The sequence below is a fragment of the Lissotriton vulgaris genome, chromosome 3_1 (assembly GCF_964263255.1).
Source record: "Lissotriton vulgaris chromosome 3_1, aLisVul1.2, whole genome shotgun sequence".
Taxonomy (NCBI): domain Eukaryota; kingdom Metazoa; phylum Chordata; class Amphibia; order Caudata; family Salamandridae; genus Lissotriton; species Lissotriton vulgaris.
Window position 1 is genome coordinate 793,151,829 of NC_141689.1, and position 12,998 is coordinate 793,164,826.

Genomic DNA, 12,998 nt, shown 5'->3' on the forward strand with positions numbered 1-12,998 from the left:
TACTTTCCCAGGATGGATGCAGACCCCGTAGCCAAAATCCCCAGGTTCCCCGCCCCCTCCCCAAAACCAGGTAGTTTGGTTATAGGTCATTTTAAAGTCTCCACAGTACGATTTGGGCCATTTCCTGTTGCTGCCACTATGTCTACCCACACATTTTATCGGGAGACCTGAGGGAACGCTGGGTGGGAGGAAATTTGTGGATCCACGCAGATGCCAGAACATTCCCACACCGAATGTTGAGAAAAAAGTGATTTTTCAGTTAAATTTGAGGAGATTCTGGGTAAGAAAACGTTGGGGACCCACACAAGCCATACCTCGCTGGACTGCACTGGGTTTCTAGTTTTCAGAAATGTGTGGGTTTGGTAGGTTTCCCTTGATGGCTACGGACCCCGGGCCAAAAACTCATGTGACCCCCCTTGCAAAACCAGGTTGGTTTGTGATAGGTCATTTTGAGGTCTCCTGGATACGTTTTGGGCCCTTGCCTGTCTCAGGTACTTGACCCACCCACGCAAGATAGGTACCATTTTTTTCGAAACACTTCGGGGAACGCGGGGTGGTGGAATTTTGTGGACACACGCAGATTCCAGAACTTTCCACCACTGAAATGTGAGGAAAATGTGTTTTTTTAGACAATATTGTAGGTTTGCAGGGGATTCTGGGCAATAGAACCTGGTGAGAGCCAGTCAAGTCTCCCCATCCTGGATTCCCTTGAGTGTCTAGTTGTCAAAAATGTATAGGTTTGTTAGGTTTCCCAAGATGCCGGCAGAGCTAGGGTTCAAAAACCACAGCTAGGCACTTTGCAAAAAACTGGTAATTTTTCACTGTGAAAATGTGGTATGTCTACGTTGCGTTTTGCGCTGTTTCCTGTTGTGGACACTAGGCCTACCCACACAATGGAGGTACCATTTTTCTCGGAAGACTGAGAAATGCAGGGTGGGTGGAATTTTGAGAATCCACGCACATTCCAGAACTTTCCACCACAGAAATGTGAGGAAATTTGTTTTTTTGGACATTTTTTTTAGGTTTGCAAGGGATTCTAGGTAACAGAACCTGGTGAAAGCCAGTCAAGTCAATCCATCCTGCATTCCCCTGGGTTTCTAGTTTTCAGAAATGTATGGGTTTTCTAGGTTTCCCTAGGTGCCGGCAGAGCTACGGTTAAAAAACTATAGTTGTGTAGGTTTTCAATGTGAAAATGTGGTGTGTACACGTTGCGTTTTGCACTTTTTCCTGTCGCGGGCACTAGGCCTACCCACACAAGTGAGGTACAATTTTTCTCTGAAGACTTTGGGGAACGCAGGGTGGGTGGAATTTTGTGGATCTACGCAAATTCCAGAACTTTCCACCACAGAAATGTGAAGCAAATGTGTTTTTCTTTAAACTTTTTTAATGTTGGAAGGAATTCTGGGTAACAGAACCTGGTGAGAGCCAGTCAAGTCACCCCATCCTGGATTCCCCTGGGTGTCTAGTTTTCAAAAGTGTATAGGTTTGCTATGTTTCCCTAGGTGCCGGCAGAGCTAGGGTTCAAAAACTAGCTGGGCACTTTGCAAAAAAAGGGGTCATTTTTCATTGTGAAAATGTGGTGTGTCCACGCTGCGTTTTGAGCAGTCTCCTGTCGTGGTCACTAGGTCTACCCACACAAGTGAGGTACCATTTTTATTGGGAGACTTAGGGTAACAGATTTGTAAAGCAACTGTTACTACTTATTGACTTTCGATGCATTTCTGCCTTCCAAATAAAAGACAATGGGTAAAAAAGTAGTCTTTTTGAAAAATTACCTATAATTCTCATGCTAGTATGAGTATTCCCAATTTCAGAAATGTGCAAATAACTACTGTTTCTAAACTATATTTTGTTCCCATTTCAGAATTACATAAGTGTATTTCATACCGATTTTTCCATGTATACATTTTCCCACAATAATTGCTATATACCCGGTGCATAATAAAAAACCATTTCAAGTCACTGCTCAGTTATTGGCTCTAGGTTAGTCGGGTTCTTGGTGAACCTACAAGTCCTATACATCCCCACAACCAGAAAGGTCCGGCGGATGTAACGGTATATTGCTTTCAAAAAGGTGTCATAATTAGAAGAAGTTACAGGTGAAAACGTTGACACGAATGACTGTTTTTTTCAAGTAAAGTTCAATTTGTCCTATATTCAACTGTTAGTTTCTATTAAAAAACCTTGAAGGATCTACACAAATAACCCGTTGCTGAATTCAGAATTTTGTCTACTTTCCTAAAATGTATAGCTTTCCAGGATCCATTATTGCTTTCATGTTCATTTCTACCATTAACTGGAAGGAGGTTGAAAGCACAAAAAAATAGCAAAAATAAGCATTGTCTTAGAAAAATGCCAAAACCGTGTAAAAAAATGTTGGTTTTCCGACAAATGTCTGTCATTCCCTAAAAGTTGGGAAAATTGTGATTTCCGCCCCATAAACAATTTGCAGCGAAAAACCCAGACGCTTTCAATTTCGGCACCTTTTTCCCAAAACAACCAAAATTTCTCTGTGTTTTAGCTAATATCTGGGTCCCCTTCTTTGGGGAATCCACAAACCCTGGGTATCTTTAGAATCCCCATGATGTTGGAAGAGAAGGACACAAATTTGGCGTGGATACCTTATGTGGTCAAAAAGTTACTGGCCTAAGCGCAAACTACCCCAAATAGCCAAAAAAAGGCTTAGCACAGTTGGGGGGGGGGGGGGGGGGGGGGGGGGTGGGAGGCCTAGCAGCAAAGGGTTTAATATCAATGTAATTGTTTACCACTAGAAGTGCTAAAGTGCCATTACTCTAAAACTAAAAAGGGAAAAACTTAAACATTCTTTGAAATAATGTTATACTATACAAAATGTGAACCTTTCAGGTTGTTGCAATAGGGAAAAGGCCTTTTTGAATACTGCTTCATTCTGTAATGGCAAACATTCATACACGCTTATAGAAAGGAACACCGCATCATAAGTCCCTTTTGAATTGTTAAAAACAGAAATAGAAACTGAACCAGAAGAAAGCCGCCCGCATAGAAAATAGAGAGCAGGAACTAGTGTCATTCTAATACAAGCACAAAAGCTCTGGAATTGGGTGCAAAACCACAAGGATGCAATAAAGATAATCTACGGATATGGCAGGTGCATGTGGAGCAGCATGTTAGGGAAGGGGAAGATAACTATCTCCATTCTCCCAAAAATTTAAAACAAATTGAAATGACAAGAAATAATCAAATGTGAGAGAAATTAAGAATTCATCATGACTTATTATTCATTGACAAACCCATCAGGAACCCAATTGTCATTCCCAGATAGACTATATGGAACATTCTGCAACTACGTAAACCAGGTGACCGCATGCTGCCAGCAATAAATGAAGCAAATATTCAAAGTTGAGCAGAAATTTTTATGAGAAGCTGAGGATTCGTATGGCTATATGGATAGAAAATAAATGTCTACACAAGAACAGCTTGCAGTTGAACAATAAAGGTGACACCCTATCTCATTGCAGATATAAAAATCAGACCAATAGAGAGAGTCCAAGGCAAACATGCCCAAGAAGTACCCACTATCTATTAACAACACGCTGCAGCCAAGTACTTACGTCTGCCCAGATTTTCCAAGCTTCCTTTGCTTTCTTCACCGTTTCTTCATAGTCTTCCAAGCTAGCCTAAAGCCGGAAATTTACAAGAAAAATGTTAATTATAGAGAAGGTATTATCATCACTTATTTACTCTACATTAATGAATTACTTCAACAATAAAGTCTTTAAGATACTCTACACATAAGAATTTTAATAAAAGATGATAAATTCAGACAACAGGACCATATCATATTCCGAACCAATTAAACACAGTCTTTAAATATTGGTTTAATTCCCAGAGCAAAGGTTCCAAAGATTAAAATAAGAACCTTAACCCCCTTCGACGCTTTTGACGGAACGGTTCTGTCACGAGCGCCGGTTGGGCTGTGCTTATGAAGTAACCATTCCGTCACGGCCACGCCCGTTTCTTAGAACCTTCAGCGCAGCGCGAAAATTCGCGCCACGCTGAAGGTGTTAACTTTACTTCTCAAGGTGAAATTTCAGTAGCAGCGACAAAAGATGAATGACTAAATAGATACATTTCCTCTAATTCAATGAGTAGAAGCCTATAATGGAGCAAAATGCACCCTTTATCGTTCATGGTTTTTTTTTGCTCATCTTCACTTAATATCAAAGTAAAAATACACGCCTGTAACGGCATGGTGAGGGGGATGGGGTGGGTGGACGTGTGGCGCCACCAGCATGCTCAGAGTCGGGAATACACGTATGTCTCGGCAGTACATAAGTCCTTTTCTAGGATTGATTACCTGTTTGTTCCCCATGCTTGGGTTGGGAGGGTGGGTTCCACATCTATCTTGCCCCGAGGTCTATCGCACCATTCCCCGGTTGCAATTGACCTACTCCTAGATAGACTGAGACAGCCGTTTAGGTGGCGACTCTCCACGTGGCATCTGCAGCAGGAACCCTATCAACAGCACATGAGGGAAGCGATTGCACACTACTGGAACAATAATGATCACCCCGACATAGATGCCATGACTCTCTGGGAAGCCCTGAAACCTACGCTCAAGGGGGTGGATATTGCGTGGTGTGCCGCTGCCCGTAGGGCACGCGGGGAGGATTTAGCGCAGGCAGCTGACCGGGTCCACCCCCAGGAGGCACGTTGCCATGACGACGGGAGTGAGGAGGATGTGGGTCAACTACTGCTATTGCAGCAAACTTACGCCTCCCTACAGCTGGATGAAGCCGGGCAGTTGTGGCTGGTGACTCAAAGTAGGATCTACCAATGGGGTGATAAGTCCAGTTCTATGATGTATAGGCTCTGCCAGAGCACTTTTCACCCTCAGACACTGCCGTGCCTACGAGACGAGGAAGGTACACCCATGACAGCCCCGGCGGCTCTGGCGGCCAGGTTTGCACAGTATTACGCGGCCCAATATGCCCCCCGGGAACTTCTCCAAGCGGAAGACATAGATAAATTCCTTGCTGACCTCCCGCCGCGAGCGGTTTCGGACGAGGCGCGTGATAGTCTCGACCTTCCGTTGTCGGCTGAGGAGCTGGGTACAGCCCTCGGGGAATTGAATGCGGGCAAGGCCCCGGGACCGAACGGGTTTCCCAGTGAATTTTTTAAGAAGTTCCATCTTCACATCGGTGCACATTACGGTAGGGCTCTGGAGGCGGCCAGGGAGAAGGGCCAGCTCCCGAGGGACTGGCGGCATGCGGAGATAGTGGTATTTTGCAAGCCCGGTAGGCCTCCTGACCTGCCTGAATCCTATAGACCAATATCGCTTTTAAACACCGAGTCCGAAATCTTAGCGAAGGTGCTGGCCAATCGTCTTCTCCCGTACATAACCGACCTTGTACACCCCGACCAAGCTGGCTTTATGCCTCATAGAGCAACGCGGCATAATATCAGGCGCGCCCAGGTGGTGGTGGAGGCGGCCCGTGCGGCGGGTATTCCTGCGGCACTCTTACTGGCCAACATAGATAAAGCCTTTGATTCGGTGAGCTGGGTCTATCTTCGCGCACTGCTGTCTCGTCTAAACCTCGGGCCCGCTTTCTATCATACCTATATCTGCTGTATACTGACTTGACTGCGTCGGTGAGGGTGGCTGGAGCGGTATCCGCCCCCTTCCCTATAGGACGTGGCACCAGACAGGGCTGCCCCCTATCGCCCTACTTATTTGCCCTGGCCATGGAGCCGTTGGCAGCATGGGTGAGAATTGACGCTAAGATGCGGGGTGTCGAGTGGCAGGCGGGTCCCACCAATAGAATTGCTCTTTATGCGGACGATGTCCTATACTTTCTTACGGACCTGAAAAGATCGGGGCCGCGAGTCCTAGACATAATGCAGATATTTGGTGAGGTATCGGGCCTCCATTTGAACCAACGCAAATCTGTGCTGTGGGTGCTGGGGGAGCGCGGTGGTCTAGGACCCTGGGCGAAGACACTACAGACAGCGGCGGGTGGCCTTCGGTATCTGGGTGTGTTTCTGACTGATCTGGGCAGTGTCTCCTGGTCGCGTAATGTTGTGCCCGTGTGGGAAAGTGTACGCTCGGACATGCTCACCTGGTCCCGCATGCCTCTTAATGAATATGGCCGCTCAGCCATTTTCAAGATGGTGGCCCTCCCGCGCCTGTTGTACCAGCTACAAAACCATCCATATCCCGTTTCCCCGCAGTGGTTCAGACAGGTCAACTCGACGCTTAGTCAGTTTCTATGGTCCGGGGGAGTGGCGAGAGTGGCGCTGCGCACATGTTTTCTCTCCACATACTGTGGCAGCCTGGCGACGTCGGATATCCAGTCCTATTACCAAGCCTCCCACCTTCTGATCTTAAATGAGTGGTGGTATGGGGACCGGAGCGATCCGGCCTATGCCTTGGAGAGGCATCTGATGGACTCAGACACGTTACATACCATACTCTACTCTACTCAGCGCCTAGGCGACAAAACCTTCCAATGGTCACACAGACTGTATATCGTGTATGGCGTGACGCCCTTCGCCGTATGGGGTGGTGGAACAATCTCACAAGGGAGACTCCTCTTTGGCGAAATGGGCTCTTGCCCTTATTGGCATCCCTCCCGGGGTTTAGGGACTGGGATGCAATTGGAATATCGGCCCTGGGACACGTCGTCAGGGGCACTGCCCTGAAGTCATTCCAGGAACTACGTGAAGAATATGATATGCCCCAGACCCACTTTTTTAAATACCTGCAACTTAGGCACGCCATCACACCCACCCTGAGGGGCTTGGACTCCTTGCCGGAATTCAGCCCTCTGGAGGCCAAGGTATTCATGGGGGAGCTAGACAGTAAAAAAATATCCACTATATATCAGACACTGGTGACGCATTGCTCGACCTCCCTAGATAGCCTACGTGATAAATGGGAAAGGGATGTTGGTCCATTGGAGGAGGAAGACTGGAGGGAAGCACTGGAGGCCCCGAGAGGAGCTGCCATCGCGGTACGTCTACGGTTCATTCAGTTTAAGTACCTCCACAGGGCTTACTACACGAGGGAAAGATTGTGGAAGGCGGGCCTGATTGGATCCCCGGATTGCTTGAGATGTGGCAGAGAAGTAGGCACTTTCCTTCATACTGTATGGGCGTGTGCTGGATTGCAGAGGTTTTGGTCTGGTGTGTGGGACTGCCTGTCTGAGGTTCTGGGTTGGGAGCTCCCCCGCTCGTCCCCACTGGGTCTTCTTCATGTTATGGAACAGATAGGGGGAAACATTTATAAAAGGCATCTGCTATTACTGGGTCTTATTGTGGCCAAGAGAGACATTGCCCGTGCCTGGAAGGACCCTAGAGCCCCTCTGGTAGGAGTGTGGAAAAGGGGGTTAGACTTCTACATGGGCCTGGAACGCCCGATCTTCGCAGCTAGGGGCTGTCCCCGGAAACATTATAAAATGTGGAAGCAATGGGCGGATTATCGTGGACTATGGCTGGAGCCGCCACCGCCTGATCGGCCTGTGGAGGAACTCTTGGATGCTGGGCCCGGGCCATAGGGCACACACACTAAATGCTTCTTCTTGCCATTGTACTTGAATGTTGTTTCGACGCTGTGCCAGGGGTGGGGGGGGGGTTCTGGGCTGGGGTAGTGGGAGGGCGGAGGACAATGGGGGGGGGGGGGGGGGTAGGGGTTGGTTGCATTTCTTTATATTGAACTGTTGACCGTATTGCTTTCCTGTGATTGCCATTATGATGCTCACAGCTCCTCCGATCTCCGGGGTGCTGTGCTTGTTATGCAATTTGTCAACACCAAAATAAAAATCTGTTCTGAAAAAAAAAGATACACGCCTGCTTCATTGACGCTGTTGATTAAAGGACTTCAATGAATTAAAGGGCTACCAGAAGAAATACAAAAAAACAGTAGTCACAATTGACCAGAGGAGGAACAGCTAAGCAGTAATGATGCCAAGGCTGCGAAGATTGTACTCTAGAGTAGGGGTGGGCGGAATTTGCTTAGTCGCGCTACGCAAAACTCCGCAAAACGGTAAAAAATCTCAGCGAACATGCAAAAGTTCCGCAAACGTGCGGAATTGCTTGCTCGGGGAGAAATAACTTGGGAACACGCATTTTGAAAGCACGAACAAGCAAATAATTCTGCGAAGCTGCGGATTGTGGAATTTCTGGCAATTTCGCGTTCTCCGCAGTACGCAAAATTACTCAAATTACCCAAATTCCGCTAGCGGAACGGAATTTACTGCCCAGGCCTACTCTAGAGTTACCGAAAGATTTACTATGGTTCAAAACAACGATCACCTATTTGTCAAAGTATTTAGACATGGCGATTTTGTCAACATGGTGGAGAGATAAGTACATTAAATCATAGCAAAATGGTAAAGTCAAAATGAACAGAAAGGTAAAGGTGACAGCTAGAAATATTAAGATTGATAGCCAGAGGAAACCTCCAATACACCTCTAGAAGGGAGCATGTAGTGAGGATAATTTGAACTAAGAGTAATGATATAAAAGTGAGGAAAAAGGAAGATGCAATTAAGGAAGGAAGAGAATAAACATACTTGAAGGAAGAGCAAGGGGAAAACCTAAAGGTGTAAGAAAGAAACTGAGGAGATAACCATAAAGAGTAAACATGTCAAAAGGAAAAAATGATGGGCAATACCAGAAGGCAAGAATAAATGAAGAAAAGGCCAGGTAGCTGACAGGCAGAAATAAATGATAAATACATTTTCATCCTAAGACCAGAAAGCAGGCAAAAGGAATTGGGGAAGAGGAAGGAAGGAAGGATGAATGGTAAGACATCTAAACTAAATGGCAGGCATGAAGGTACAAAGCATAAATAACCTCCCTTGCCTATCATAAAGTGGTACGCAAGAAGGAAAGAAGAGCCTCCATCCTCTCTCCACACTCCCAAGACGTCACAAGATGCAGGAAGGAGTGAATGATGAAAGGGCAAACAGTAAGAAGGAAGAACAGATAGCAGGCACAATGAAATAAAAGTGGGTCATCAGCAAAAAGCTATAAGAACAGGCTGGAGAAAGAAAAGGAGGAAAAGAAGTTCAGATGACTATAGAATGAATGGGAGACTGCAATGAGGAGTGAAAACAGGATGACAGGAAGGAGGAGTTAGAAGGGGGGATTGGAAGAGACTGGATGGAAGAGGGAGGAGCAAAAACCACTTGCTAGGTGGAAGGTGAACAAAGAACACGTGGCAGGAATAAAAACAAGGGCAGAAGATTAGATAGGATGGAGAGGAAGAGGGACGAGCATACTTCGAGACAGATGTAGAAAGACCAAGTAGCAAGAATCAGCAACGGAAGGAAGAAAACAACAGATAACAAGGCAGAAATAATGAGGAGGAACAAGATGCGTAAAGGTTTGCACATGATTGACCTCCATTGTAATTAATAAATTGGAATTATTTCTACTAACACATAATCAGCTCTTTTGACATGACAGACACAACTATCACCTAAACAAGCTTTTAAGTAAACTGAACACAGCAGTATCAAAATAAATATACAGAGTTCAGTGCTGATGGTGGAAAGCAGTGGCAAACGCATCATTAAAGAATGTTTAAAAGAAGTCACCTACAGAATCATTCAATGTGTATGCAGATAGCAAAGCAGAAATTATTTTTTTTAAATTCAGATAAAACACAGACAGCATTCACAAAGTCTCAGTTTGAGAGGATAACAATTAAATGGTGATAGGAATGAGAATAATACAATTGTATTCGTCACCTGAAGTTCCCCCTTATAAGGAACTAAATACAAGAAATATAATACAGCCTATGGTTTCGAAAACGTAACAACATAATTAGTGCAGACACTTAAGAGTACACCAGAACTAAAAATAAAACGGTGTATACAGATCACAAAAAGGGCATACTCACTTGTCGAACTTTTGCTATGGGCTCGTTGTTAGCTGGACAATACGAAGTCAAAACCTAATGGAAAAAATAATTACGCTTTACAACTTGTACATAAAAAAAAAAAGACATCCTACTATCATACATGCTAAAAAATATTATTTTAGATAGCCATGGATCTGGAAGTAAAACTACCTTACTTTACTGTCTAGGCTTCTCCCTCCTGCATCCCTCCCGATACACTTGCACTGGGTTGGGAAACATCACCACCCCCACCTGGTGCACTGGAACAAGCCAGAGTCTTTCAAAATGGAACCCATGGGCCTCCATCACTCTGCTTTGCTTATACGTACAATGCATATAATATATTGGTCATATAAACAAACAGGCACAAGGATACATTTAGATGGGATTAGGTGACAGGGTAGAAGTGGGACAGATTATTAGCGGGTCGCTCTCAGCCAGTGCCAAATAACACATTTTATGTGCGCGGAAAGACCTTTATTTACAGAAAGAGAGGGTAGATCTTTAAATGAGACCATTTCTTTTTGTTCTACACCAAAATCCTTGTGCAGCACACAGATCCGGTACCAAGGATGGAATACTCAAACTATGCTTATTGTAGTTTTGCAATTGGCTGATACCTCATTTCATAGATCACAACCTCTCCTCTTGAATACCCTATCTCTGTAACCTAGCATCACCTAATCTCGCACCAGTCTATCTCACCAACCACTCACCTGAAACTACACAACAATCACTAATTATCACATCCAATTGGTATTAATATAATCTATCACTAAGTAACTGGAGTAAATACATGCAATTTTCTTTTTTGAGAGCACATGACTAATTAAACATTTCCTAGCTCTCGTAATGGAAAGTTTCAATTCTATGAACGATACAGAGGCGAGATTAGACTTTAACTTTCTTCACTTTTATTCACCAGCAGCCTTTAACATTATAGGATCTCACCAATAAACGACATTTCCTATAAACTGCAGAATCACAAAATACCTTGACGCAGTGGCAAAAAGAATTAATGGAAGCACAAAAAGATGTAAATGTGCAATAGCCAGACATTGCCCTGAGCATCTGAGCTCACGATCTAAACGAAGTACATTAACTGACTAATCGAAAATACGTACTACGCAAATTATTTTAAATGTTTGATAACCAATTTTTATGTATTTTAAATTGCGAGTTATAATTAACTGTGCAATAAATTTACTAACTTATTATAAATCAGTGGGAAAAAAAGAAACCAGTCCATCTAATCAGGACACTGCGCTTCCATATAATAATCCCTGGGAACTCTCTATCCCCCTCTTTCTTTCTGCGAACACAGTCGCCCTTTCCGAAATTAACTAGTTTATTGGGTTCTCCTCCTGAGAAAGAAAACAGTGTAGGATGTCTGTTTTCAGATGATCAGGATTCAATGCTTAATCAGCAGAGTGGAAATATACATTGAAACAGGTCTAACAAGATAAAACCGTAACAAATCATCATATGAATGAATAACATATTTTAATGACCCAAGCATACGGAAAGTATCATTTCGTCGGGTGGGGCTGCTAACCATGGTAGAAGAGTGGGCGGGCTAATCCTCACCTCTGCGTCCTTAACAGAACTGAAACTTTCCATTACGATGGCTAGGAAATTTTTCATTCTATGGCAGGACCTGGAGGCGAGAAATAGGCTAGTTTCAATCTTTTTCACCACTTGAGTTGCCAGATTTGGACGAAGGTCCTCGGTCATAGCCTCATAGGCCTTTATTGCTTTAATAAAGCATAGTTTTGGAACATCTAGAAATGCTGGGTATGACAATCTTTGAATTACTTTTTGTTCTTCGAGCAATATGAAAAGTAATCCCTTTCGGGTGAATACTCTGCCTGTTCTATCGAACACTCGGACATCCGAGACCCTTTAGCAGGAAATCAAGCACAATACAGTGGTGAACTTTGCCAACAGTTGTTGCCTCGACAGGTATCTATTAGAAGTCTATGCTTTGAGAAGATCCAGAACATTATTTACATCCCATAAGGTGGAATATGTGGATTCAGGAGGGACCGATAACCTAATACCCCTCAAAGGGTGTACCCCAACCGGGTGGCCCTCTACCTGCAAATGGGCAGCTGAAATAGCAGATCGGAATGTATTTGACCAGTAAGCCAAAACATCCGAGGCCAGAGCTGCCAGGAAATTCAAGACCTGGACAACGTCAACCCCAAAGGATTTCACTTGGCAATGGAGACACCAACTTAACCCTCGAGACCAGGCGGAACGGTATCTTTTATTTGAGCTATCTGCACAGGCTTGGGAGAGTAAAGAGGCAGCCTCTCGTGAAATGCCTAGGACATTCTAGCGTTTCCAGTAACTATCCAGGCCATGAGACAAAGAGCCCAGCCCGCTAGGACCTGGTGATGAGGGTTGCCCTGGAGAACCCGGAGATCTGGAACAGGGGTAAAGGGATTGAAAAATCCCAAGAAAGTTCCATCAGAGCTGGAAACCAGACTTGCGGCATCCAGACCGGGGTTATCACAACCAGGTCCACCCATTGTCTTAGTACTTGTGTGGATACCCTCATTATCTTCGCAAATGGTTTACACGCATACCCAGTCTCTATGTTCCAAGCTTGGAGAAACGTGTCCGTTGATACAGCATTTGGGTGCGGTCGCCAACTGCAATACTTGTCCAGTTGGAAATCCAGCCGAGAGGCAAACAGATATAATGAGAAGGGACCCAAACTGTCCTGAATCCTGCTGAAACACCTGCGGGCGTAGTTTCCACAGGCCGACATTCTTCCAATGCCGGGTGTGCGATTCTATCACAGGGTCGGGCTGGGAGCCAAAGATCGCTCTGCCATTCCAGACTTCCATTTGGGAAACCGACCAGTGCAGCTCCTTCTACGCCACCACCGAGAGAGGTAGAGATTGGGAATAAGTAAATCCCCATTGAAGATGGAACTTCAGGCGTTGAAGTGCTCAATAGTGGAGGTGCCTGGGAAGATGGCCTGTATGGAGGATAAAAGGCAGCCCACAATTTGTGCTAACTGATGTAGCAATATCTGTGGTCTGGGCAACGTTTTCCTAAGCTTGTGTTTTATTGTGGTAAAATATGTGAGATGGAAGACTGA

General features: G+C 45.0%; 1 protein-coding gene across 1 annotated transcript in view; it reads right to left on the reverse strand.

The window, feature by feature from the left end:
• The window catches only part of ALDH7A1 (aldehyde dehydrogenase 7 family member A1), a 311,199-nt gene that overhangs the window by 274,123 nt on the left and 24,078 nt on the right, over positions 1 to 12,998 (reverse strand). Inside the window, exons 2-3 of the mRNA XM_086961105.1 lie at positions 9,887 to 9,940; positions 3,591 to 3,656 (exon numbers count right to left, since the gene is read on the reverse strand). Coding sequence (XP_086817231.1) covers positions 3,591 to 3,656; positions 9,887 to 9,940 — 120 coding nt within the window. The remainder of the gene's footprint in view (positions 1 to 3,590; positions 3,657 to 9,886; positions 9,941 to 12,998) is intronic.